The 26,463-nt window shown below is 44.6% G+C and overlaps 1 protein-coding gene across 1 annotated transcript; it reads left to right on the plus strand.

Annotated features, from left to right (window-relative positions):
• Positions 1 to 519: 519 nt before the first annotated feature.
• LOC119405127 (cytochrome P450 3A19) lies at positions 520 to 26,402 on the plus strand. Its single transcript, XM_037671923.2, has 11 exons — positions 520 to 617; positions 6,950 to 7,075; positions 7,931 to 8,174; positions 9,148 to 9,275; positions 10,209 to 10,302; positions 14,550 to 14,622; positions 16,790 to 16,898; positions 17,360 to 17,448; positions 22,025 to 22,165; positions 25,362 to 25,527; positions 26,077 to 26,402. Exons 4-10 carry the CDS (start codon positions 9,216 to 9,218, stop codon positions 25,513 to 25,515), a joined length of 720 nt encoding a protein of 239 aa, XP_037527851.1. The 5' UTR covers positions 520 to 617; positions 6,950 to 7,075; positions 7,931 to 8,174; positions 9,148 to 9,215; the 3' UTR covers positions 25,516 to 25,527; positions 26,077 to 26,402.
• Positions 26,403 to 26,463: the final 61 nt, after the last annotated feature.

Genomic DNA, 26,463 nt, shown 5'->3' on the forward strand with positions numbered 1-26,463 from the left:
ACATAATGCCTGACAGACGTGTAGCGGGTACCTCGCTTATCCACAGAAAGACGAAGAGTGGCATCCTGGGTGATTCCCTACTTCACAAAAATATGATTTATGGCGTGGTGGGTACCTTGCATGTGTACTTGTATTAGATGCCCCTAGAGAGTTTGGAACGGGCTCTAGAATGGCCGCTCTTGGAGCTTTCACTGTGACTGTGCTGCGTGTTGAGCGAAGACCTGGCGTTTTTGGACACCTTCTAGCGCACTAAATGAATATAAAATAAATATGCCCAGCTGTCGCGGGAACATTACACATTCACGAAACTTCAGTATGAAAACAAAATTTATTGAAAAAAAATATATGTATACATATTTACAGTTCTGCATTTGGTGAGTTCAAAAGTCCTCGTTTTAACACAGCACACATACAAGCACGGTGTTCACTTTCGACGCAGTTCACTCAGTAAACACCTAAAATATTAGAGTTCTAAAAAAAAGAATTTGAACCATTTTCATTGCTTCGTGATTTACTACAGGTACTTTCAAGGGTCCATTCCTGCGGTGCTAACGAGCGATCCCGAGATGATCAAACAAGTGTTCGTCAAAGATGACAAGACAATCACGGGAAGACAGGTTAGCAATAAGTTTAGTTATTGTTCACGTATCCGTAACTAAGGAACTAATCAGTGGCTTCACTTAGTCAATTGCTTCTTTTGCATTTTATTCCAGTTTGACGTGTATATATCTATTGCCCCCCTTAGCCAACTGTTTCTTTTGTATTTTTTTCCAGTTTGTAGTGTATACGTATTGCCCCCCTTACTCAATGCCCCCCATGGGGCCTGTAAGGTACTTTGAAATAAATAAATAAACCTGAACGTTAAATATACAAATACCTGTTGTTATTAATCACTGAAATGCCCGAAAGGGCTGGACGCCTTCCTCAGTGAAGAATGCGGGCTTGCTTAGCATTGTTGGGTGCGAAAAAAATATCAGAAACCGTCAAAATCTTGCGAAAGAATTAAGTGTAGGACATTGCTATACCACAGTTACGGACCGCGCCGTTGCGCCAACTACCTTAAGTAAGGTGAGCGATTTAAAGCGAAGATTTTGACGGAGGACAAACAGTTTTAGGAGCTCAGCCCATCCGCCCCAATCTTGCAAGGCCGGAGAGAGAGAGAAGTAACTTTATTGGCACCCGTCAAATAGATGACGGGGTAGAGGCGTCAGCCTAAACCCACACTCATCCTCCCTAACCGTCGACCGGGATCCCTTGGGACGTGGCGGCGGTTAGGGCGAGACCGATGACTTGCCGTTGAGCATTTTCCTCTTCGTTGAGTAGCAAGGACTCCCAGGACTCTCTGCATCTGTCTGGCTCATCAAAGTTAGGACAGAAAGATTTTTTTCGACAACTCGACGGCCAAGGACTGGAGGAGTTGAAGCTGCAGAAGCAACAACGAGGTCTTCCAATAGTCTTCCAGAGGACAAGTCCAGGGGCCAGTACTCATCTGTGGAGATTTTAATGCCCACAATACCACATGGGGCAGCACTCACACTGATTCCCGTGGGCGGTCACTTGAAAACGCAATTGATAGATGTGGTCTTGTTGTACTGAATGATGGATCAGTGACGTTTTTAAGGGGTTATAACTATGCCAGCTGTCTAGACTTAGCTATAGCCTCTCCTGACATTGCACGAGATATGAGCTGGTGTACAGACCTCGAAACACGAGGGAGCGACCATTATCCAGTTCTCATGCAACACCCACGAATGCGAGTGCCAACAAAAACATTTACCTCAAAACTAACAAACTGGCAACTATTTCGTGAATATGTCGGACGTGACTTGGAAGGAGTTAATGAATTGGACACATTTATGTCCTACATTCGAAGCAGCTACTCCCGTGCGACAAGGTTTACAGCCGTCCCAGAGGGTCACTCCAGTGTAGATGCAGACTATGAGCGCCTTCGAGCAATTAGACGACGAGCGGAACGTCGTTATCGCCGCACTGGAAGGCTGGAAGATTACAAAGAGAGTCAGGCCACACACGTCAAATCTAACCGGCACATGCAGAAACTGGGTAAAAAAAAATGGCGTGATTTCTGCACCTCATTGACTCCATTTACCCCGCTTCCGAAAATCTGGCAAATAGTCACTGCTTTCAGCCATCCAGTATCCCAGCGGAGCCCATTCAGAGCATTGGCCATATCCCTCGGATTATCCGAACGTGATGTTGCTAATGAGTTTTGTTCAATTCTTACTGGAAGTGGACAACTTGCTCAGAGTATTACTGCACTGCCTAATTCTGTAGAGAAGCAAATCGAAGATGCTTGTGCATTACCACATGCCCAACTGGATAACCCGTATTCTCTACTAGAACTACGAACTGCTTTATCACTAACCCGTGTAAGGACAGCAGCTGGTCCAGACAACGTGCCGTACAGCGTTCTGAAAAATCTTGGCCCCAAAGGCACGACAGTTCTTCTAGGGATATATAACAACATGTGGACAGAGGCGCACGTTCCGTCGTGTTGGAAGATCGCGAAAATTGTGCCACTGTTAAAGCCCGGTAAATCACCGCTATCCCTTGACTCATTTCGCCCAGTCAGCCTCACTAGCTGCATATCTAAAGTCATGGAAAAAATGATTGACATAAGGTTGCAGTGGTGGATTGAAGCTAACAACACTCTTCCAGAACAGATGGCTGGCTTCAGACGACGACGATGCACTATGGACTGCGTCTTTGACCTAGTCACATTTGTGGAACACGAAATGAACTGTGGGAACATCGCTGTTGCGGTGTTCATAGATATAAGAAAAGCATTTGACTCCGTCAGCCACCTATCTGTGCTGTACGGGCTTACCTCACTTGGGGTACATGGCCGTGTTCTTAAATGGATCGCCAACTTCCTGTATGACAGGCAGATATACATTTCTACCAATGATGGCGAAAGCGATCTGTTCAAAGTGAACAGAGGTGTACCCCAAGGAAGCGTTCTCAGTCCGCTTCTTTTCAACGCTGCAATGGCAGGTCTTCCAAAAGTGCTGCCAGAAGCCTTGAACATATCCATGTACGCAGACGACATATGCATATGGACGTCTCACAAATCTCTGGAAATCATCCATCATCGACTTCAACAAGCACTAAATCTAACAAGCGATTACCTCAAGGAGCGAGGCATGCAGATTTCTCACGCCAAATCTGTAGTTCTACCGTTCACGAGAAAGAAAGTGAAGAACTTGAAACTTTTTGTGGACGGCCACAGAATCGAAATCGCACGAAAGCATCGATTCCTTGGTGTTACTTTAGACAGCCAACTCAGATGGAGTCAACATATAGCCGATCTAGAAAACCAAGTGAACGGCACCATAAATGTTCTTCGTCGCATTGCGGGGACAAAATGGGGCGGAACATCGGCGTCACTACTACACGTCCATTGCGCTCTTATCCGTCAGAAGATTGCCTACTCCGCGCCAGTTCTCCACAACATATCCCAGACGTCTCTACAGCGACTTCAACTGCTACAAGCACGAAGCCTGCGCGTATGTCTGGGGGTTCCACAGGCAACATCAAGTTCTTTGACATTAGCAGAGGCACGGGAACCCAAATTTATAGTGATTCGAAATGTGGAGACCTGTCGGCACCTCTTTCGCCTAGTCACACAACACCCTTCACATCCACTCATATCACAAATTGAGAAGCGTCCCGGCACGCAAATACACCGTGTGTACCAACAGTACATTTCACGGCTTCCTGCGTCGACACATTGGCCGCCGGACTTGAACTATCCGCCCTGGTTGCTAGAGCTACCAACTATTGAAACGTCAATAGAAGGACTGCATAGTAAACATGACGTACCAGCCATTGCCGCTCTGCAGTTGGCCTCACATCACCTGTTTGACAGATACCAAGGCTACACTCACGTGTACACTGATGGCTCCGTCAACAAAGAGACTGCGACATCAGCATTCATCATTCCAGAGTTACATGAGGAACATGCATGTCGGCTGAGTCATCTTTCCTCTTCAACAACATCGGAGCTTGTAGCTATTTTGCTAGCCATAGGCTTTATTAAACTGTCAACGAGGCCCAGAAGGTGGGTGGTAATCACGGACTCCCTGGCGGCTCTTGCGTGTGTGGAAAATGCCACTTCAGGAAAAATAGATATGCGTATAGTATACGCAATCTTGAAAGAACTTTCAGAAGCTACGGAGTCAGGTCATCACGTGGCATTTCAGTGGGTTCCCAGTCACTGCGGAATCAAGGGAAATGAAATGGCAGATGAGTTGCAAAAGCCGCTCATAATTACACACAAACCCACCTCATTCCTGTATCCCAATGTGATATAAACCGAATTTTACGAAGAACAAAACGTGAATTATGTTTATCCACCTGGTTCCCAGACAGCACAAAGGAATCGATTCTGTACGCTGTTGACCCTAACCTTGAGTGCCAATTAGACCCCCAGCTCCAAGACGTATCGACACACTCATTCATCGCCTAAGACTCGGAACCGCTTACACAAAGCACTTCTTATTTCGGATTCATCGTGCATCATCGTCAACATGTTCATGCGGCCACGACGACGAGGATGTGCATCATCTGTTGCTCGACTGTCCGAAGTACGACACGCATAGACAGCGACTCGAACAAGAACTTCACACGCTGGACTCTGAACGAACGTTTTCCTTAGCGAAAATACTAGGCCCATGGCCGACTAGGATAAACCGTAAAGCAATGAAAGTGCTCCAGCGTTATTTTGAAGACACTAATATTTGCGATGGGTACTGAGTTCTTGAACTTATACGACTGTAGATATGTACATATGTATATATATTTTTTTATTTATTCTGTTATGTTAACAACTATGTGGAAAGGGGTAGCCGTCACCAAGCAATGGTGACAACAACTCCTTCATTTATTTTCTATTTCAATAAAAAAAAAAAAAAAAACAACGAGGTCATTGTCCTCTAGTTTTGCCGCTGTTCTTCCGTTTCTTTTCAATAGCCCTGTCACCATAATAAAAGCATGAATGTCTACAAAGAGGTTTAATAAATTAAAAAAAAAAGCCGTTTTGAAGAACGTGTATGCCTTTTTATCCCTTATGAATATAACTACAGGATACACATCTGCATATCAGGCGACCTGAAGGGATCGAAACTCTTTCCCGTAATTTCCTCGCAACAATTTCAATAAAAACAATTACGCAAAGCAACCACACATTCTGTACAATTTGCGGTAAATATACTAACACGGTGTCGATGCACTTACTTAGACAACTGTGTATATAGGGAGCGAGTACATCTATAAGTGAATAGTATTGTTCCTGTTTGAAGGTCTTGCTTGGTCACACTGATCCTGTGTGACTCGTATTAGTGATCTCATATTATTATCACAGTTTTCGGAGATTTCCTACAAGTTTTGTAGAAAGACACACGCACACAAAGAAAAGTACATAAATAAATAAAAAATAACAGCATATCCACGGAGTGAATGATGATGAGTGGGCGAAGCTGCGGAGGTTCATCGGTAAACCGTGAATCTTCCGTGAATTCTGCCCAGTACATCATCACCGACGTGAGATCGGGCGCGTTTATACTAAAGGTTTGATGAGTTATGACGACTTGCAGCTTTAATTTTACATGTACGCTGTGAATTTTCATTGTTTAGAAAACCATTGCTTTAGAAATATCTGGCGTCTTTCGTTAAGCAGCTGGCGTCTTTTCGTTTTGCTTTAGAAACATCTGGCGTTCTTTCGTTTTGCTTTTACAAAACATCTGGCGTCTTTCGTTGGTTTATTTCATCAATCAACGGCGTTTTGAACAAAATTTTTATTGTTTAATCACGCACAGGAGAAATCTCACCAGGCACTACCTTGGAGGTAAACAATGGCTGCTAATGGGAATGAGAGACAGAAGAAGTCGGCTTTTAGCTAACACTTACACTTCTACTTCTACTAACGTTTCCTACTGGAACATGCCAATGGCTGCTAATGGGGAATGAGAGACAGAAGAATTCGGCTTTTAGTTAACGCGCACGCTGCGAATTTTTTATTGTTAACCACGCACAGGAAAAATCTCCCACCGGCACCACCTTGGAGGTCAAAGTGTAAGACTTATTACGGACTACGACTACTACTGCTACTGCTACTACTAATACGACGACGACGACTACGAGGGACGAACGGGTGCCGCCTTAAGGAGCTTCGCCCCTAATAATTACGGCTGCGGGCCTTGCCAGAACGCGAAATATTATTAGCCGGTTTTCAGTAGAAGTACCAAGTAGAAGTACAAGTGCACTTCACTTTAGGAACAGCTGCACTATTTTTATGACCTATTTCTTTCAGACAACGATATATATAATCTATCATGCTTGCATTTCTTTCTTTTAAATTCGATCGCCCTGTATTTCCAGGTCATGAATAGCGTGTACGCTATCAGTTTGACATATCATTCTTGAAATAAGAGTAGCAATCGCAGAATCTTTAAAAAAACGAAACGTAACAAACAAGATGACGAGTACTGTTGCATGATCGAAAGACGTCCCGAAAAGGTGTGACCGTTTTCTGAGTGTTCCTTTCCGTTAAACCAAAGAAATGACATATAACGTTTAATATATAATGATATTACTAAATTTGCAATGCACTCATTGACTAGCATTATCTTCAGGTGGATGTGTGTTCATGAGAACTATATTTCAGTGTCAATACGTTAATAAAACAGAATGATTTGTTTTCTCCTAAGTAAGAACTAGTCTGAACATAATGACACGCCACACACTGTTAAGTAGAAGCTAGTCTGAAGATAATGGCATGCCACACACATTTGGAAAAGCCTCTAATTACAACTAACGAATGTCGTAGGACAGGTATAGGTCTGAATTAAAAAAACTAGAAAGTCAGGAATTTAACGCACCCGGCTACATATTTGCAAATGAACGCTGTAACATCGATGCATTGTCGTTACAGGTGTTCACGTACGTCACAAAGCCACTGCTGCTCAACCAGGTACGCCTCACCAGGGTGTTCGGTCAAGACTGGAAGGAGCTTCCAGGCCTCGTATCTCCAACATTTAAAGGGTCCTACATGAAACAGGTTAGTGTGTCATTGGTTCGCTTTATCTCGCTGTCTGAGCTCCATCTAACAGTATTAGTACTTGAAGTAAATTAATAATGAATGTCTTATTAGTACTCCAAGAAAAGAAAAGTGTTTCTACTCATGTCGGTAGCCGATAGCTGTTCGGTGTGTCTGTGATTCACTGCATCAACACTTGAATGCATCAATGTATGGAGAAAGTTATCGTTGTGGCACTGGGCGAAAGAAAAAAAAACAAAGAAAATTAAAAGCCAAAGGGCCGAAGAATTACAAAGTATGAGTCGACAATATTATATTACTTGTATTCTCAGCCTCTACGTTTTCATTGTAATATGGTGCTTGGATCGCGTGTCTTACGATCACTTAGGCTAAAACTTAGTTTTTATCCGAAACATATCCAATCACCTCCTGCCTTATCGTTCCGAAGAAATAATGCAGTAGAAACTGTCAGATAGCTCATAAGCATCATTTGCAATGTTATTTATAGAAGCTCTGGCAGCATTACCCGGCGCTAGGCTGTATAATATGGATACTTGCTGTGGCGACTGAACCGTCCTACTTTGCTGCACTACGGCATTGTCATATGTATTTACGTTAGACCCCCTTGTATTCTTGCATATACTGTAATGCACTGTCTCACGGAAGGAGGGACAGGCGCTAGAAATGTAGCCCTAAAATACGCACGTATTAAAACAGATGCGAAAGGAAACGAAACTTGCGAAGAGAACGGCCATATCAGTCAACGCAAATGACAGATGTGAACCACAGTACCGCGTCATAGTAACCATAGAAATTGCAACAAAGCTTTGGATGGTTGCTGCGCATTGTATAACGGAGGTTTGTCTCTGCTTGCAGGCGGTCCTGATAATGAAAGATCGCACCAAGCTGTTCGCGGAGATGATAGAGGTGGCCTCCAAAAAGCAGGGTGGAGTGGTGAACATGCACGACCATGTGCTGCGTTTGGCCATGGACGTAGCCGTGGGCGTCTTTCACGGCAATCGGACAGACGTGCAGCGCGGAGACGAGGCGGCCAGTAAACTATTGCACAAGTGCAGGCAGTGCACAGGAATGTTTGAAGAAAGCAAAATGGTGCTCATAAGTAAGGACCGAATATTCTTATATTTTTTAGCACAAATATATATGCAAGTAGAGCACGGGCACCTTCAGTCCCGATCAAGGCCGATCCGGACTAGGATCGATCCGGATCAGTTGCTGCTATTGAATAACAATTATACACGCCCTAAATTCGATCCGGATTAGTTTGAACCGTGTAGCAGCGATCATTGTTGATAGCGATCAAGAAATACAAATCCGGATAAGCCCTGATCGCGATCCAAAGGGACCGTGTGACACCATGACACCGTTAACTTGCGTGGCTCTCGAACGATCCTAGATTCAAGGTTCTTCGACCATTTCCGCGTGCTCACCACAGTGACATCCTCTCGCCGAAGAAGACATTAGCGTTCTAAAGAAATGCTGCACAGTGTGAATGAAACAGATTATTCATTTGTGCGGAACTGCAGCATTGCCTATAACATTGCTCGGTCGAGTATTGAGTGGAGATGCGTTCAAGAGAACGTTTACACGAAGGATGACATCTAACTCCGACACGTGGGTAAAAAGAGGGATGATAATCAGCGGATTTCGATATAAAGAATCGCTGTGGTATTTAACACGAAATCTGAGTGCTCATTTTCATCGACCGTTGGCCGCTTCCTAATAATGACGGGGTTACACAAAAACTAAGCAAAAACAAATGAGAAGGTTCTTACGGATAAAAGAAGTCTATGCGAGAAAATAAACAAGCAAAAAGAAAATCACGGCAAAGGCATATGGTGCTCTTGTTTTTCCATATTTATACAGTATTTCCTAATAAAGACTCGCCCGCAGAAGTAAACGTCTATATCTTGGTGCCGTGAAATGGTCGGCAGGGGGAAACTAACTATTCCTCCGGGAACTGCCGCGTAAATATATGGCACATACCTTAGGATATGTGCCACCGCGCTTGCCAAGCTAGCGTATGTTTTTCGTGGGCGAGTGCAAGTAGCTGATTGTTCTTTTTGTTGCTGCAGATTCTATTTCAGAGTTACTATTTCTCTTCAAGCCGCTGCTGAAGTAGGGCCTATCTGGAGGTGTTCCCATGGACGCTGTACTTGCCTACTTTGGGCCACTTTTCGAAAAGAGGAGGCAAATGAATGGCGTAAGTATTCACTTCACACTCGCAAGTATAAGTAGAATAACAAGGTGGGCTAGCTCCTGCTAGTTCGTCGTTAGAGGAAGAGAGAAAGCTTTTTAATGAAAAACAGAGAATTCTGCCGGCTTATATAAAGGCGCCGACATGCTCCTCTGTATAGGGGAGGTGAATGAGGACAGAAAGTAGGAGAAGGGTAGGAAAGGTGAAGAAGATATTATGATCGTGGTATGTACATGCCCAGCCTAACAGTGCTGATGTAAGTTATGTGACAGTTTATCGCAATAGGAACTTGCTGTTGGGCGAGTTGGTGAGTACTTAACATCGTAGTTTAGCGTTAAAAAAGACAGACACATGTGGGAGACAGGACAGGCGCTACTAACAACTTGTTTGTTGCAAGGGTTGCAATGGAATAAATAGCACACTGGTGCGCAGACGTGACGAGCGCGTAACAAGGCGTCACCACTTACGAGGCTACAGGCATGTGGCATCAAAAAACCTAATCTCGTTTCTATACAAGCAGATAGATGTGTCGCTAATACATTTAGTACCCTTTTCTTATATGATACGCCTCCCAAAGTTCACGGGCTGATTTGTTCCAGCTTCTTCCTAGAATTGTTGATTGCACCAACTCTATTCTTTGCTGTAAAGCATCACGAATTACATAATAACGGCACACGCTGCGGAATGGGCTCGTTTACCCAGCGTGTAGCAAACTAAACCGTTAAGTTCTGTTGAGTAAACCTACATTGCCACCGCCAGAGTTAGGGGACAGGCATGCCGTGGAAAATAAAATGTAGTTCAAATAAGGTATCACGAGTATGGACAGTTGGTTATGTTTAACCAAATAAAGAATGAACACCAGAACGCTAATTTCTTGATAGAGAAGCGTCTGAACGTGGAGGTGTGGATACTCAGTGGTGGTCTCTTTTTCGAACGCAGGTAAACAAGGCAGATCTTCTGCAGACGCTCCTAAACGCTGAATCCGAAGATAGCCCAAGGATAAATTTTCAACCAGTGGAGAACAACGATAACTGTAAGAGCTGATCACTAATCTTTGTGACACCATCATAGTGCTGATATGATTTAAACGTGCCGTCTATAGGCCGAACGCGCCAGCCTATCTGTAGTAAAGTTGTACAGACAGGCATGCTCAAATAATACACGGAAATGTGCGTTCAATATATATCTAAACTACGCTATTCCGTATACTTGAGGTTTCCAAGACAAATATGAGCAAAAGACTGTAACAGACCATCGGTAGTGCTTGATGCACTTGGAGGCCCCAGAGCAAGTGTGATGAAGGCATACTAGGGGTCCTTACGAAGTTTGCGTCCTTGTTAAGTGCGAATACGGTAAATTATTACGCCACGTACGACTTAGCCTTTCTCAAGTCTGCGTGTAATGACAAAGAGATTGTTTATTAAAGTCCAGTGCGTATAAGGCGGCGTCTACGCGGCTGTTTTGATTGAATAATTTCTCAAGGCCTTCAAGTGGCAAGCACACTTCGCCTGCGGAAGCAGCTGTAGAGAAGCGATCGTATACCCCTCTGTGAGCGACACCTTTATGAAATTTCATGAACGAACTGAACGGAGCCATTACATGTCGTTTACAGAGCCCCAATATCTGTCCCCAGCATTGACGTCTCGCATCCTGGAGTTGGACCAAAGGAAGCCACTGTAGAACGGCAGACACCTTCACAGATGTCGTTCCAATCGCGACTGTGGACTTCTTCTGCCGGTGGCTGGCATCGCGGTTCCGGAGAGCTGCGACCTGACTGCTATAATTTTGCTTGAAGCTGATGAAGTACTTTTAAGGCTGCAGAACTCCACTGCACAGGCTGTGACTATCATAGTCAAAGTCCTGTTCCAAGGATCAAATCCAGCAGCTGGACAGAACGGGGCTGTGACGGTTTGTCGACTTGCTTGCCGGAGAAGAACCTTGTTGATGTGCAGCAATGACGCGTCCGCTCAAGGAAACTTTGAATAAGCAAGTATCACAACGGTGTTCATTTCAGCCGTGCATACAGTCTGTGACAACCTGCAGGTGATTGGTGCCACGAATATTAGACAGATTTAGTTGGGCGTCCGCAACAACGTACGGACGCAGCCTGCCAGCCATTTCCTATGGCAGGCTGCGTCCGTACGTTGTTGCGGACGCTCAACTAAATATGTCCATTATTATGAGGACGGTTTGGAAGCACGCAGCCAGCACCGTGCCCTGCGCCGTTTAGTGAACCATGGTACCAGTTGATGTAACGAAAAAGAAGAAAAGGAAATCCCACCTGTATGATTATGCTACCAATTCGCCGCCGGTTCTACAAGTGCCTGAGAAGGCAAGGTGCCGAAGAACCACAGGCCTAGCAACGTCAGACAGCAATGGAGTCGGCATTTTCGATACTTTCAAAAGCAGCACTTGATCCCGTCATTGCGAGAAATGACGAACTGTTTTTATTGAGCGAGTGACCAGTTAGTCCACCGGCAAGTCTTCCACGAAGTTAGCTTATCAAAGTAGAACTTAGAGTTAAACCGAAGTTAACCTCACATGCGCACATGGAGAGGAACAAAGAGAATGTACTTTGGTATCATTAGAAGACAATTGCAGAATAGCTCACAGGCGTGTACAGCATTCTTGATTAGAGAAAGCCAAGTTTCACCGGAGCGCCTCCCCCCCCCCCCCCCCCGCGTGCGCCCGCCAATGGAGTGGCTCCGTTGTATGTAATTTTAGGTAAAAATGTAAGTGTTTTAAAACATCTTGAAGAAACACCAAGTAATCATAAATAATACTTTGGACAGCGCGAAGTAGCAGGCGAAAACGGAGCTTACTCTTTGCGCAACCTGGCGGTATCAAAAAATGAAATATCAGAGCAGGCCCCGTAGCTCAGAGTGTCCGAGTCCATGCTGGCCTAAGCTATTACCAAATATATCCACATTCAAGGAATGAAAAATTGTTCCCATTGTCTATAGTGTTCCAGTGTCTCATATATTGTTCAGAGCTTCCTAAGTCAAGGTTGTTCATAGCGCCGCTTTTCGCACGTGCTCGGCAACAGTAGTTCGCTCCACGAGTCTTAGCTAAATATTCATTTGGTGATTTAGTTTTCTTTTTGTTCGCATCTTTTACGTTGAAAGTATAATGTGAACACACAGTGAGCTACGTTGACCATTGAGCGAAAGGCGGTGAAATCACCTGACATATCGTTGCAGCTGTAATTGTTTCTCATTAGCATTTCCCAAAGACTACAATGATTAGTGTTTACTGCGTCGCTTCTCTCAATGAACATTATTTAAACAATATTGACTTTTCCGTCGATTTAAGATGCACCCATATAACATAAATTGTACAAATCCTCGCATATAGAAAAGGGATACATAAGGTTCAATCAAGGTAGGCGGTGATTCAACGAGGATAAATACTGTTATATGGATAGGATGAACACTGTAATGACCGCAAGTATCAATGGCAGTGAAATTTAAGACAGAGCTAAGCATTGTTAACGGTCTAACTATGTGATAGCAATGTGCTGATGACTGCGCGGACGGCATGCTTCACGGGCAATACTGACGTTCGAGTTTATCGAATAATTCTCGCCATTGTGTCCTGCACAAACTATCAATTTCATGCACACTGGCACGCGGAACACATATGGAGTTTTATCATAGATGCCTGCAAAGTGAGTGACGTCTACTTATAATGCCACTAAGAAATGCGGATTCATGGATGCTGGGACTGAACGTTTGTGTTCCGCTACAGCAGCCGATTGCTCTAACCATTAAAAGGCCCCCAAACCACTCCGTGTTCAAAGACGAAACAGCGGCTTCTTTCACGCCTTCACTGTCCTTCCTAGAGGCGCTGTCTCCTCCTCGCCACTTATTAGAGGCGAAGCATCTTATGGCAGAGTTCAAACCGGTGGTGTGCGGCGTTACCACCCTTACTGCGCATGCGCAAACCCTCTCCACACACCTCATCTTCCACTCCCCTCTCCACTCCCTTTCCCCTTCTCCCCTCCCCTCTCCCCTTTCCCATCTCCCCTTCCCCTCTCCTCTTCCCCCTCTCCACTTACTCTTTCACCTCCCCCTCTAAAACGCGGGCTCGACATGCCGAAACGCTGCTTCGCATCGCCTCAAGGTCCCCTTTAGTGGGAGATGGCGTGATTTTTTCTTCACAAAACATGTGGACAATGTCAGCACAAAGCGTTGAGCCTATCAAAATTTTGTGCTTTCGGCTATGCGCTATTTCCGCTTTCGCATTCGAAAAAAACGCACAAAACGAAGTGAAATCAATTGGTCGCGCACGATAGTCATGCGAGACTAAGCAGAACGGGCGTGCGACTGCATGGAGCAATCCTCGTACATAGAACAATCGAAAGCTTATTCCTAATGACGTCACGTAAACAGACTGCCGGCGTCACGAAAGACGGAAAACGCCAGGAGCGAATGACGCGTTCGTTCTTTACGTCAACTGTTTTTTAAGAACCCTTTAGGCTAAGATCGAAAGCACGTTTTTACTCGTGTTATACTGGCTATTTGTAAACTTCGAACGCGTGCTTTATAAGGTAATTTCTTGCATTGTCCTCGCGGGACAGCTGGCACTTTTCGACGCTATATATGGTAGACATTTATTGCCTTCGGGATCAGCGCACATTTTTCATACCTCACTAGCATCGACATCGGCTACTGTTATTGGCTGAGGTGATGGTATATGTAGTGCCGTGAGCAACGGACCACGGGAACGCGTGCCGAAGCTTGCGGTTTGCGCCATCTAGTGGCGAGCTGTCTGTTGTCGAGAGCATTGCTCTGGCGATTGCGCGGCCAGACCTATGCTCTCGACTGCAGACGGTTGGCCACTAGATGGCGCAGGGCGCAACTTCGGCACGCGCTCCCGTGGTCCGTATACTTTTGCTCACGGCAGTACATGGTATGCTGCAACGCTCTTCACACATGAAACATGTATTCGGTCGTAGGAAGCAACGACATTGCTCCATGTGTCCTCTCTTTTCCATGATAACAACTTTGACCAGTCATCTCTATTACTAAATTACGCTGTTTCTCATGTGTGTGAAGTCGGCTTGTGATTTTATTGCCGTCATACATCCTAATACCACCTCGGCCGAGGACGCCGAAAATGTGCATGAGTAATACGGCGATTAATTCCTATATAACGAAGACAATTAGGCACGCATTATTTCACGCGCCATAGTGACACGCGTAAGAAGTGTGTGAATGAAGCGTAAACATAAGATTAAATAAGCAGCGTTCTAACTTTCTCTATTCCTTTATTTTTCAGGCGGACGAAAGAAGCCACATCTCACGTGTCGGACACGAACACTGGCTAACGGCACGTTATTCATAATTGCTGCGTAAGTACACTCTGCTCTACTTAGTAACATCTGTTCGGCTAAATTACTGCGTTAATTGAAACTGTAGTGAATGCCTATGTCACAAGCTTTTACAGCAAGCAAAAAATTCAGGAACCGTAGCGCTCGCGGGAAAGTAGGGGCAAGCGAAGTTGTGCGTGGGTGTGCCTAGACTACTACTATTTTTTCTTTCTTTCTTTCTTTCTTTCTTTCTTTCTTTCTTTCTTTCTTTCTTTCTTTCTTTCTTTCTTTCTTTCTTTCTTTCTTTCTTTCTTTCTTTCTTTCTTTCTTTCTTTCTTTCTTTCTTTCTTTCTTTCTTTCTTTCTTCTTTCTTCTGAATTGCGCAATGCTCCCTCCTAACTGTTTCCTTCCTCCATGCCGAGAATTGTTCCTTCATGTGCGTACTTAGCAGCGCAACACTGCAGTTGCTACAGGCAACAACGACGGTCACGCGTTCATATCCAGACAACAATGAAATGTGGAAACGTGAAATGACGAGTGATCTCGATAAAAGATCAGGTTACCGTACTAGAAACGACTGATCGCTGGCAAGCCCTCGATCGGTCGAGCATCAATTATAGCAAAACGGCGCACATAAATACGGAGGTGGACCGGCGCACCTTTGACGGGTGCATTCCTTTGTGCTCGCGGGTGCCGTTTTTTTTTTGCGTATGACGCCAATATCTCTGAGCTATAAAGGCTTCGGTTAGAGCAATTGCACCGAAGTGTCTTGTAAGTGCGACCTCCAGAGATCTAGAAACACCAATAACCGCAAACGTCGTATGTTATGCAGTCGCTGAAATTTATTTTGGATTATTTACTGTTTCCCCCCATGCAATAGTTTTGTGTTCTTACTTATTCGCTTATTTATGCGACGTGTAGAGCTTGTTCTTAGTTCACCACTTCTTATACAAGTGCCTCACACTTCCTTGAATGCGTGATCGATCATGTTCTGCTACATTCTAACGTTTTTTCTTTCGCTCTTATTTCTTCATGCACTTCCACGGAACACATTATCGAGTGTCTAGTCACACCCCTCCACAATGGTCATCGGTTCAAGTGCACCGACGCTCAATGCTCATTGTGTGTCCGTACGATTCGCCAGTTTATTCATGACATTGTCGTCTGGTATAGATCTACAATGGCACGTTACAAAGAAAACATAACAAAGAGTGACCGATAAAACTTACCTAAAGCTTCCAGTTACACCACATTGATCGGTTACTAAAACAATGCTACAAAAAACGGAATACTAATGTGTCGAATAATATACGTAACGAGTCTGCCTCCGAACCGAGTTTGTGCAACGCGCTTCAGGCAAGGACGATTGCCTGCGTATGTCGTAAAGATGCATACGATACATTGCACATTTCGAACAAGCGACCCGTAAATCTTTCGAACTTTACATGAATGGTTAAAATAACGCTGCCTACAAATTTTGTGTAAACGCAGAAAATCGTGGACGTCACTCAATCTTTTTTTTTTTTATTTGCGACATAGACTTGCCCTTAAGGCATAATATTTGTTTTGCATATTTGTGTTAAATGTGCGCCGTTAGGCCGGTGTTGTGTATGAAGTGAAGAAGTGTCTTGTGGAATGTGTTGTCATTTTCATACTTTTATCTTGTTCCAAATATTATTTTAAAAAGTGTTAGTGGCATCTTGATTCACATACGCGTACCAACGAAAGTGAGAACTGGTTAGTGTAGTGGCAACACTGATCGGTGATGTATTCGAGTGGTTCCTATTATACAATAAGAAATGCAGACATATATGAGGAAAGAGTATATTTTTTACAACGCGGCGGTATGTTGTGGTATTTCCTTTTTCTTCTCCAGACATCTTTAAAGAAACTGCATGGAATAAAGTGTAACATGGCTAAAAGAATTTTGACTTGCCGTTATCACAAAATTTCGAGCTCAAACTTATTTCTGGCTTCTTTGAAGACAGGCCGTTTACAGGAAAACAAACCTCAAACAAACTAATAGTTTGCTACCCAGAGACCCGTCGCGACTCCATGAACATAATTCTACCTGCAGTGCTTTGTTATTTATATAAACAGCTACTCAATATTCATAGAGTTCAAGAAAGATATGAAACGATCGATGCTAACACCGCCGAAAGCGATTTTATGATGTCAAAACCGCGCCCGTTTTTTTCCTTACTCACAGGATTGATGCTGTTGCCACACCACTTACGTTTGCGACGTATCTCCTGGCGATGCACCAAGACGTACAAGATAAACTGAGGGAAGAAGTTCAGAAAGCAATAGCGAAAGATGTAAGTACTGATAAACTAGTTTGCATAGTATTGTCTGGTTTGGTTAAATTTCTAGCCGTAATAGCAGCTGCTATTGTTACTTGTCACCGTGGCTGCAAATGACATTTTCGCCATGCTAGAAATAATAATAGTGGGCGTTCATCGATGTTTGACGAGCAAATAAATTCAGCAATGCGCAGATGCATAGATGTTTCAATACTACCAAATGCAATGTTTCAGTACCAATAGTATACAACCTGGAAGATAAAATGTGACCCACGCACTGCGGATAAGTTTCTTAGTAACTTTCTAATGAAATAAAAATCACGTATTATTGATTTTCTGCTTTCTTCTAGAATAATAAAGCTTATACGGCTTGCTTTAGTGGTACCTAAATGAAAAAAAAAGTTAATGGAGTGAAATTTCTTTGCCTCTTGCATTTTCTGAACGATAAACTGAAGCACCACGCGTCTACTTAACAGGGCGAAATAACGTATGAAAATGTCTGCGGCATGGAATACCTGGGCCAGGTGATTTCTGAAACGCTCCGGATGTATCCATCCCTTCACGGGTAAGTATGGCGGCTGACATTTTTGAGCACTTTGACGTAAGATAAATTCAAGTCGTAGTGAAAACGAAAAATTGAATTTCCGGCCAGTGTCAATCGCGGCAACACCAGGATGCCGGAATATAACCCACAGGAAAACATGCACTGTTGTTCGCCGTATAACAAACATTCCCTATGGGACATGAGCTATGCTTTCCTCCGGTCTTGAATGATGGCGTGGTACAGTTCTCGCGAGTAAGAGCGCATCCTTGTTCAGTAATCTACTGTTGTACAGTGCCACCGCCTCATACGTGTCAGCTCATTTATTGATCTTTTCCTTTTTTTTCTCGCTCCCCCTCTCTCTCTTTGTCTCTCCCATCTTTCCACTCCCCTTCCCTTTCCCCCGGCGTAGGGTAGCCAACCGGACTGCAGTCTGGTTAGCCTCCTCTGCCTTCTCCCTTTTTGTGTTCCTTCCTTCCTACAGCCAAAAAGATAAAAGAATGTCAGGGGCATTATTCGTGGTCTTTACGTGGCGATCAGCGTCGGTTCTAGTGAGTTTTATAACGGGGGTTTTATTATAATTCTCAGTATAGTCACAAATCAACATTCTCGGATCTCAAAGCCATTGCCTTGGGTTATGGCTTGCGTGGGTTGATTATTATACGAAATGTGCGGCATGCGCCCATTGTGTTCGAAAAGCTTTAATTCGTCTGCGGATATATTGAAAAGTTTTTCATGCGCTGACATTAAGCCCAACAGAACTTGGCCTTTGGCGCTACAAGCTGGTTTATCTCAGACAGGAAGCTCGCCTAGTCAGAGCAAAGGGGCGGTCAAGGAGAAGCAGCAGAATGATGTGACACGCAACACTTGCGTGGGTGTGTAGTCGGTGCGCTGGAATTTTTAAGTGCTCTCAGGCTTGCTGCAGTGTACGGTGGTGGTTCTAACACAGAACGTCGCCGGTATGTTGCAGCATATATTATTCCCATCCTGCCCCACACGCACGCACACACACACACACGCACACGCACTTGAAAAAAGTCACAGTTTCGCCGCAAGGGCGAAGCAATGAATGCGATAGCAAGAAATTAATGCTATACGAAGTGAGGCTCGCCAATGGATACTCTCAGTTTGAACAGCGTTCCTGTTGCAAAGGCGACCGAAGCAGCGAAGGAAACTAGCGTGCTTCAAGTGTCGAGCTGTGACACTTGATAGTTCGCGCTCATCTTCTGTTTGTTCGTTTAGCGGCGTCCCTTCAGCTCGAGTGACTTTCGTACGCTCGGTAACATGAGCGCGGACATCACGGTGAAAGCGTGAAACATTCCTCTTCCCCTCACCGCGAGAAAACCGCGCGAGCAGACAACGGAAGGGCAAGGTTCTCGCTGCGCAAATATAAGAAGCGAGCGAGCTCGACGACGACTTTTAAATGCGCCCGTCACGCCCGTCGCGCTGCTAGCGCCATCTCGCTGGTAATGAAGAAACGCTTATGATCGTCTGCCGTCTCTGAGTCTGTCCAGCGGTAAAGGGTATGTATATAACGCTCGCCGTTAGATACGTGGAGGATCTGCGTTTTATGGCGTAGTGGATAGCGCCACTCGCTGCGGAGCAAGAGGTCCCTGGTTCGATTCCGCGCTTCGGAAGTATTTTTCTGAATTATTTTTCTTTGGGGCTTCTATATATATATACCAGGGCTGGGCAGTATCGCGATACAAGAGTATCGCGATAGTATTTCAGAGATACTCTTCAGTATCTGTATTTCTGTATCGAGATACATTTGGAAAATGTATTTGTATCTCGGTAGTGAAATACATTTACGATGTATCGCCTGTATCGCGATACTATGCAGGGCACGGGTATCTCGTTACATTGCTTTTTTGTGTCGGAAATGAGTTGAGGCGTGTTTCCAATGGGGGAATGACGTTTTTGTTTCTTTTTTGTGCCAAGACAAGTAAAGGCGCGCTGCCGGTCGCCGACAGATAGGGCGGCGATGGTTTCCCCTCAAGCACAGAATGGTTCATGTGGTTGTAATGTGGTAAAGCGCGCGACGCCGCAGACGGCAGAATCGCGGGGGCAGTGTTGTCGGCCTCTGCCGACGAAAGTCGCTGTCTCTCAAGGTCACTGCAGCACGCCTAATTTTTTTCGGGTGGCAAGCCATTACATCGCGACCCTCCGCGCAGATACCGCCTTGGAACAGGCTTTGCAATGCTTCGCGTGCGTTCAGTTCTCAAAGCGGCGGCACTTCCAAAGGCAGTTCCCGTTGTCGCGGCGGAAGTGACTAGAAGATGGCTATCTTTGACACGCTTTCAGCCACCTCTCCAATGTCAGGGTGCGTTCCTAATTGATCACACGCGTGAAACGGTCTTTTGTGGTAGCAGGCTCCCCCACCGCCGGAGCCGACTTCGCCTGTTGCGGCTTTCTGAAATGGGTGCTGGTAGCGTCGGTGGTGCTGACAGCTTCATTGAAGCCGACAGGGACAGACGGCTGAGGATTCCGAAGATGGGGACCGACTTCGGATTCTGAACAGTCAGAACCACCCAAGTGAAGGCGGAAGTGTTTCGGTATCTAGATAACCCGAGAAGAGATATCGCCACGCTGCAGGGCAATCCGGCTATGAAGGGGGTATTTATTCACTATAACACGAATTTTTGCTCGCCTTCAGAGGTAGACAGACTTTTTTCTTTCGTGAGCCTTGTGCTGAGGGTGAACCGACGCTGTCAGAAGACAGCCTATTTGAGAAGCCTACACAAAAACCTTCTCAGCAATGCAGATTTTCAAAATAAATGTGTGCCTTTTCTCAATTCACTGGTGTTCATTAGTGATTGGAGTGATTTGCTTAAAGTGTGCTATTTATAGCATAGCTTAGTTTGTTCGCCAAGTATGTCGATTTCGGTGCCCAATCCTTGTTACTGTTGCTGTGAAATAGTGTATTTTTATTGCATATGATACTTGTAAATATGTCATTATTACTAATTATGTACTTTGTCCGTTCCCCCTCCCCTGCAATGTTTTAATGGCGCTCAATGTACTGTAATAAATAAATAAATAAACTGAACGTTTCGATGCGCTGTAACTTTAATTACAACATTATGCTGCACTAATAGGTGTCCTTGCGTAGTATGAGCATCATGAAATACAAAAAAAGACCAGTTTCCCGTATCCTTGTATCGCTGTAAACTGTATTCCGGAAGTACTATTTTTCGTCTTATTGCAAAAGTATCTCCGAATATCCCGTTACGTTAAAGGCAAATGTATCTCTAGTCTGTATTTAGGGCCTCCAGTTCATGTATTTCGATATCTGTATTCCGGAATACTTTTCTGAGATTCTTTCTGCCCCAGCCCTTGATATATACATACTTATACAATAACGGTGGCATGACGGCGGCCGACGGCATCGACGGCCAAAATCCAGCCGAAGACTGTCCATATAATTGCTATCGCAATATAAACAAAACAGAAAACGAGCTTGTCAAACGAGTACAAAGGATCAAGCGTTACACACAAATTTCCACATTTCCTCCTTTAAACCGACACGGCGAAGCTCTGCTTACTGCACAAAGCCGTAAATCATAAGGATGGCGTCATACTCTTTCGTGGTTAACCTCACTTCATTCTCAGTTCGTTATCTACGAATATGCTCTATATATCATTCGTGAAATGAGCAATGAGAATGACGCTACCCATTTCCCGCACGTACACAGGTAAACTAATGGAACAGGTTTTTTTTTTCCAACCACTATGTCACTTCCCATCATATATTTCATTTCACCTAAGTCTAGCAGCGTCAGAGCTCTTTCACATCTTTGCCGCGCGACTCTGTTGGTATAATAGAGCAGCTGCAACGAGATGATTATCTGCTCCGAAACGCCACATCACGCGCAGCTGATGTTAGCATAATCGTAACCATAATCATAGTGTACTAGCAGCACTTAACCGTTTGTCCTTTGTGGGACTCTGAATCTCCGTGCCCGAGCACGGATAAATCTATACAACAGCACATGATATCTGGCTTTATAAAAGTTTTTAGACAAAGCTAATTTTTCACCCACATGAGTTGTCTTGAGCAGCCCTGATCACATAATAGAGCTTGATGTGGCATTAATCAGAAGGCACTGATATGACCATTCACTAGCTTATTATTTAAAACACTAATAAACGAGATTCGGGCACTTGAACTTGGTTTCTTTTCAGAAAACTAGAAAAGAATGAGGTCGCAATTGGCAGAATTAAAACAAAACAAAATAAATTGATTCCTGGATTTCTAATGTATCCTGCGTGTATGCGTAACTTAGAAGTGTACAACAGCAAATAATTTCGTCTGGTAGGCCTTATTTGTTCGTGTTTTAATTCTACGGCCTACTTTTGACAGCGAAAGCGGGCAAACAGTTTACAACGCACTTAACGAAGAAAAACAGAAAGACTTGATGTCACGAAAATTCCATAGTGAATCTTCTTATTAAAGAATAGGACAAATTATTCTCTTTTCTTTATTTTATAAATGTGTTACCTAAGTTACCAGATTCTTCGCCAATTCCCAAGGGCGTGTGTGAGCCAGAAGTTTAGGATCTACATCTGCATCTTTTTACCTTCCGATACCTTATCGCAGGTTCGTGCAAAGGGCGTGCGACGAAGAATATGAATACAAGGGCACGGTGTTTCCTAAAGACACGGTCATCGGAGTGCCCGTGCTGAGGATGCATTACGACCCGAGGTTCTGGAACGAGCCGGAAAAGTTGGATCCCGACAGGTACGGAGGCGCGTGACGCTCAGCGACCACCCGAATCTCTCGTAGCACTATCGCGAGTACACTTACGATAATTATTGCGTACTAACGTAGGTAATAAACAGGGACCAAAAAGTTAGTAACGGCTGCAGCTTTTAACAGTTAGGTGATGTAGGTCGTAAATGGTTAGGAAAAGGTTAGTAACGGTCTAAGAAATTCAGAAATTCAATTACCGTTGCATTACAACGTATTTGAATGCAGTTATTACCATTTTACTAACTTTTTTAAGAGTGTAGAAGTTGGCTTTAATAGTCATTTCCTCCATTATCACACAGCCCTTCACTTGAACGAAGTGATGGTGCTTCTGTAATGATATCAGCGCTAATAATGCCAAGCAACAACAGAAAGCTCAGTAAAAATGACATCGTCGATAAAGTGTTCATAGAACGTCGTGACTATTGTAATTTACCGTTGAAGTATGCTACTAGCATTGTGAAAAGCCCACAGAACAAATTCACGGATAGTTTCCATCGACGTCATCGTGGCCGCCATTTTAAGATACTGGATCTAAGGTCAAAAAGCGGCGTGTGCTAGAAGTCTGACAGCACGAAAGGTGGGTCTTGCGCCGAGATCACAGAGATAACAGCAATAGCCTGCTGAAACACTGCCACCGACCAACGCGAGGCTACGCTTGATCAGTGATATATTGTCCTGACTTCACCATGGCAGCCATCTTTGGACACTAGCACGGTGAGAATTTCAACCCACTACGTCATGGGAAATCTATCTATAAATACGTGCCGTATATACATACAATGCATACAGTGCACTCGTGCTGTCAGGTTATAGCGTCTCGTAACCCACGAGCGTGTATTGCAAGATTCAAAAAAAAAATCCATAAGTATAATCCAATATGAAGTATAGGAAACCTAAAGTGAACAGTGCGGTCACCTAAGCTGCGGTATATCGGAACGAATCCTCCTCGAATGCCGTGAAAAATACATATATGTGAATCACTTACGTTTGTCCAATATTGCACTATCGGGGCTTTGTAGCAACACTGCGAACGGAACGCTATAATGTTTCTTGGCGTGTGAAGAGGGATAGCATATAACTGTGCCTTATTTGCCGAACTGCAAAGAAGTGGATAAGCACTTACATGCAGTATTTTATGTAATACCGATTACAAGTGATATTCAGGAACCCTATTCGCTCGTTTTCGATGGTAACCTATTTTTCTCGCCGAAAGAAACGTATCCAGTAAGATAAGTAAGTCCTCGTTATATGCTGTGATTGTGTTCTGTTTTCGAAACTGATGGCATTTGAAACTGATGAGAATGCATTGATGTCTACCTAATTATCTCACCAACCTTTGCTAGCTATTGTAAAAAAACATGGCTGATCCCTCCGTCATAGGAATCTGTATAACACGAAAGTGAAACGTGTCTCCACAGAAGTAGTGCTTATTGTGCAGTGATGTATGAGAGCTTGTACAATGTCTATTCGTGTTTGGCAGCTATAGCACCGTTTGACGTGGATGCACCCATGTTGACAGCATGTCTCTATCGCGACTACTAACGCCCATGATCATGATTAAACCGTTGTGGTAGCTGACGGGGTGAACACATATTTGGACACAGCGAATCGTGAATCCCGCGTAAGGATGATATCAACAAGCTCATAATCAACATTGGTACCCGGTATGCACTTCTTCAAAGCGTTGTCAATTAATGAGAGAAACGCACGGTGCGCGCTTTCTAGTAATGGGTAACCGACGCCTTGCTCATGCATACATAACACACACTGCGCTTCAGCAACACGGGAGGTACAGGTTCGTAGCCTGAGCCGCAAACGCGTGCGTCCCTCTGGCCTCTGTCTCGCAGGCGCTGCTCTCGCTCCACCGAGGCACGACATTCGCCCGTCGAAATCGCGTCCTTTCTGCAACGCATATTGCAGCATTTTTGTTAGTCGGTGCTCTCGCAATTGAAGCAGTCGGCCGCGGAGAAATCCCGTTGGTGCACGTGGAAGCTGCACTACTCCGATGAGCCGACGCACGCTAACACGAAGCCAAAGGCAAAGAACGTAACTGCGTCAAGGCTGCCTCGGCGACGCCAGCGCGGCCAGTCCACCTCTCTGGTATCGAGACGCTTTAACCATTACCTCCGATATCGCGTGCAATCTCGGAGGAAGCGCTAGTAAGTGTCGATCGTGAAACATTACTTCTTTTCACGCCTCACAGATGGCGGCACCGCCCCGCTCCGCCCGCCGCGAAAGAGAATGCGTGAAAGATATAAGGCGCGTTCGCGCCGTGTCTAGCATCTCCCGAGTTAGCTTACTCTTACGGTAGGGCGTCGGGCGCTTGCCGTCGCGGCCGCAACGTCGTGGGTTCGATTCCCAGCGGGGTATCTTTTTCTTGGTTTTTTTTCTTTCTCACCCGTTGGCATCCATTTTATCAACGTCATATCCGTGACGGATGTACTTGGTGGACCCCGGCATAAAACACTTTCGTGTTAAAAAATGTTAGAGTTATGCATGACGAAGATTGCGCAGCTGCTGTTTATTATTTTTACACTGTTCCGGCAAACGAAAAGTTTATTTCATCATCATCTCTGTCTCCGATAATACCTGACGTTTTTCTTTCGATGTGTATAAATTACCAATTACGCGTGAACAGTAGCCTAGGATGATGCCACCTTCAACTTACGGAAAGTCGTGAAGTGCTTCTTTGATTTTTAAATTTCATTTGGACAATGTTGTCCGTATGTATCACTTTTGCTGACTTTTTCTTGTTTCGTTTTGCTTTAAGATATCCTGAAGTCATTGCTAAATTTTCGTAAACGTAATGAGTGGAATCGCCGTTGCCACGCAAATGTAATAATAACAGTTTTACGGGTTTTACATCCCGAAACCACGACATGATTACGGGAGACGCCGTAGTCGAGGGCTGTGGAAATTTCGGCCACCTGGGGTTCGTCAACGTGCACTTCAGTCTAAGCACACTGGCTTCTAGCATTTAGCCTCCATCGAAATGCGGCCGCCGCAGTCGGGATTTGTTCCCGTGACCTTCGGGTCACCAGACGAGCACCATCACCACCAGACCACCGTGGCCAGTCGCAAACGTAATGTCAAATGGCACTGTCGTTAAGAGCACATTAACATTTCATTTAACGATGTAAACATACTAATACAAGTTTTTGGCGTACGTCATTTCTCAACGCAGGTTCAGTAGTGAAAACAGGCCCAAGATAAACCCAATGGCGTACTTGCCTTTCGGCGCCGGCCCCAGAAACTGCGTCGCATCACGGTACTCGGAGCTCTTAATGAGGGTGACCCTGGCCACGCTTGTCTCCTCGCACAAGTTCCTGCCAAGTTAAAGTGAACCGAAGGTAATATCTTTCGCCAATCATTGGCATTTTCTATAAGCTCATAATGCAGTCATATATCCTTGCTTGAAGTTATGTTCAGCTCAATTGACTGTTCAGCTACTCTCCCAGAAACACTGCCTTTTGTGCAGGCAGTGACATATGTTTATGATAACACCGCTTTCGCGGCGGCTGGTTCTCCCATTAAGGAAATTAGTTCTTTTTTATTTTAACCTATAATCCAGGAAGGTAACCGCATCAAGTGTTATAATAAACAATCAGAGATATGATGAGGCAATTCTGTGAAATCTGAGCAACAACAATGAAGCGTTTTCAACAAGATGGTTTGCTGGCTGCCGTTTAGGGAGGGAGAAGGGGCTAGTGTGCCTCCACCGATGGCTTCAAATAAAGTTAATACTGCTCCCCTAAGATTTCAAGCAAAATCCACAATTCCCTGCCTACGCCAAGTGTTATGTGCCAGCCCATTTTGGGGTTAACAAAGCTGATAATAGTAAGATTATGATAAACTGCGAAATTCTGAGCACTAAATGAGTAATGCAACACTTTTTACAGACAACGGGAAGCTTCCGAGCGAGTTTTATCCTCCTGGTGCCCGACAAAGGAATATGGCTGCGCACGGAGAAACTGTGGTCGCACTGAGACGGCCCATCACACGCCATCTTTCGTTCTGCGAATCTGGACATTATAACGAGGATAACTTGCATGCGCTGCTGGCTAAGCGCAACAGAATGAAGCGTTTGTACAGTGATCCTAGCTGCGAAAGGGCGGAGCGAAATCAAAAGCTTCCTCCACGCACCTGTAAATTTGAGGTAGCTGACGCGCTTCAAGAATTAAAAACAAACGATGCACTCTAGGCTGACTACATTTGGAGGTTACGCGCCAAGCTACCTGCTCACGCTTGTGCTTCTGTCACGGATAAATAAAGCAGGAAGTTTTATA

This window comes from Rhipicephalus sanguineus, chromosome 9 (genome assembly GCF_013339695.2).
Source record: "Rhipicephalus sanguineus isolate Rsan-2018 chromosome 9, BIME_Rsan_1.4, whole genome shotgun sequence".
NCBI lineage: Eukaryota > Metazoa > Arthropoda > Arachnida > Ixodida > Ixodidae > Rhipicephalus > Rhipicephalus sanguineus.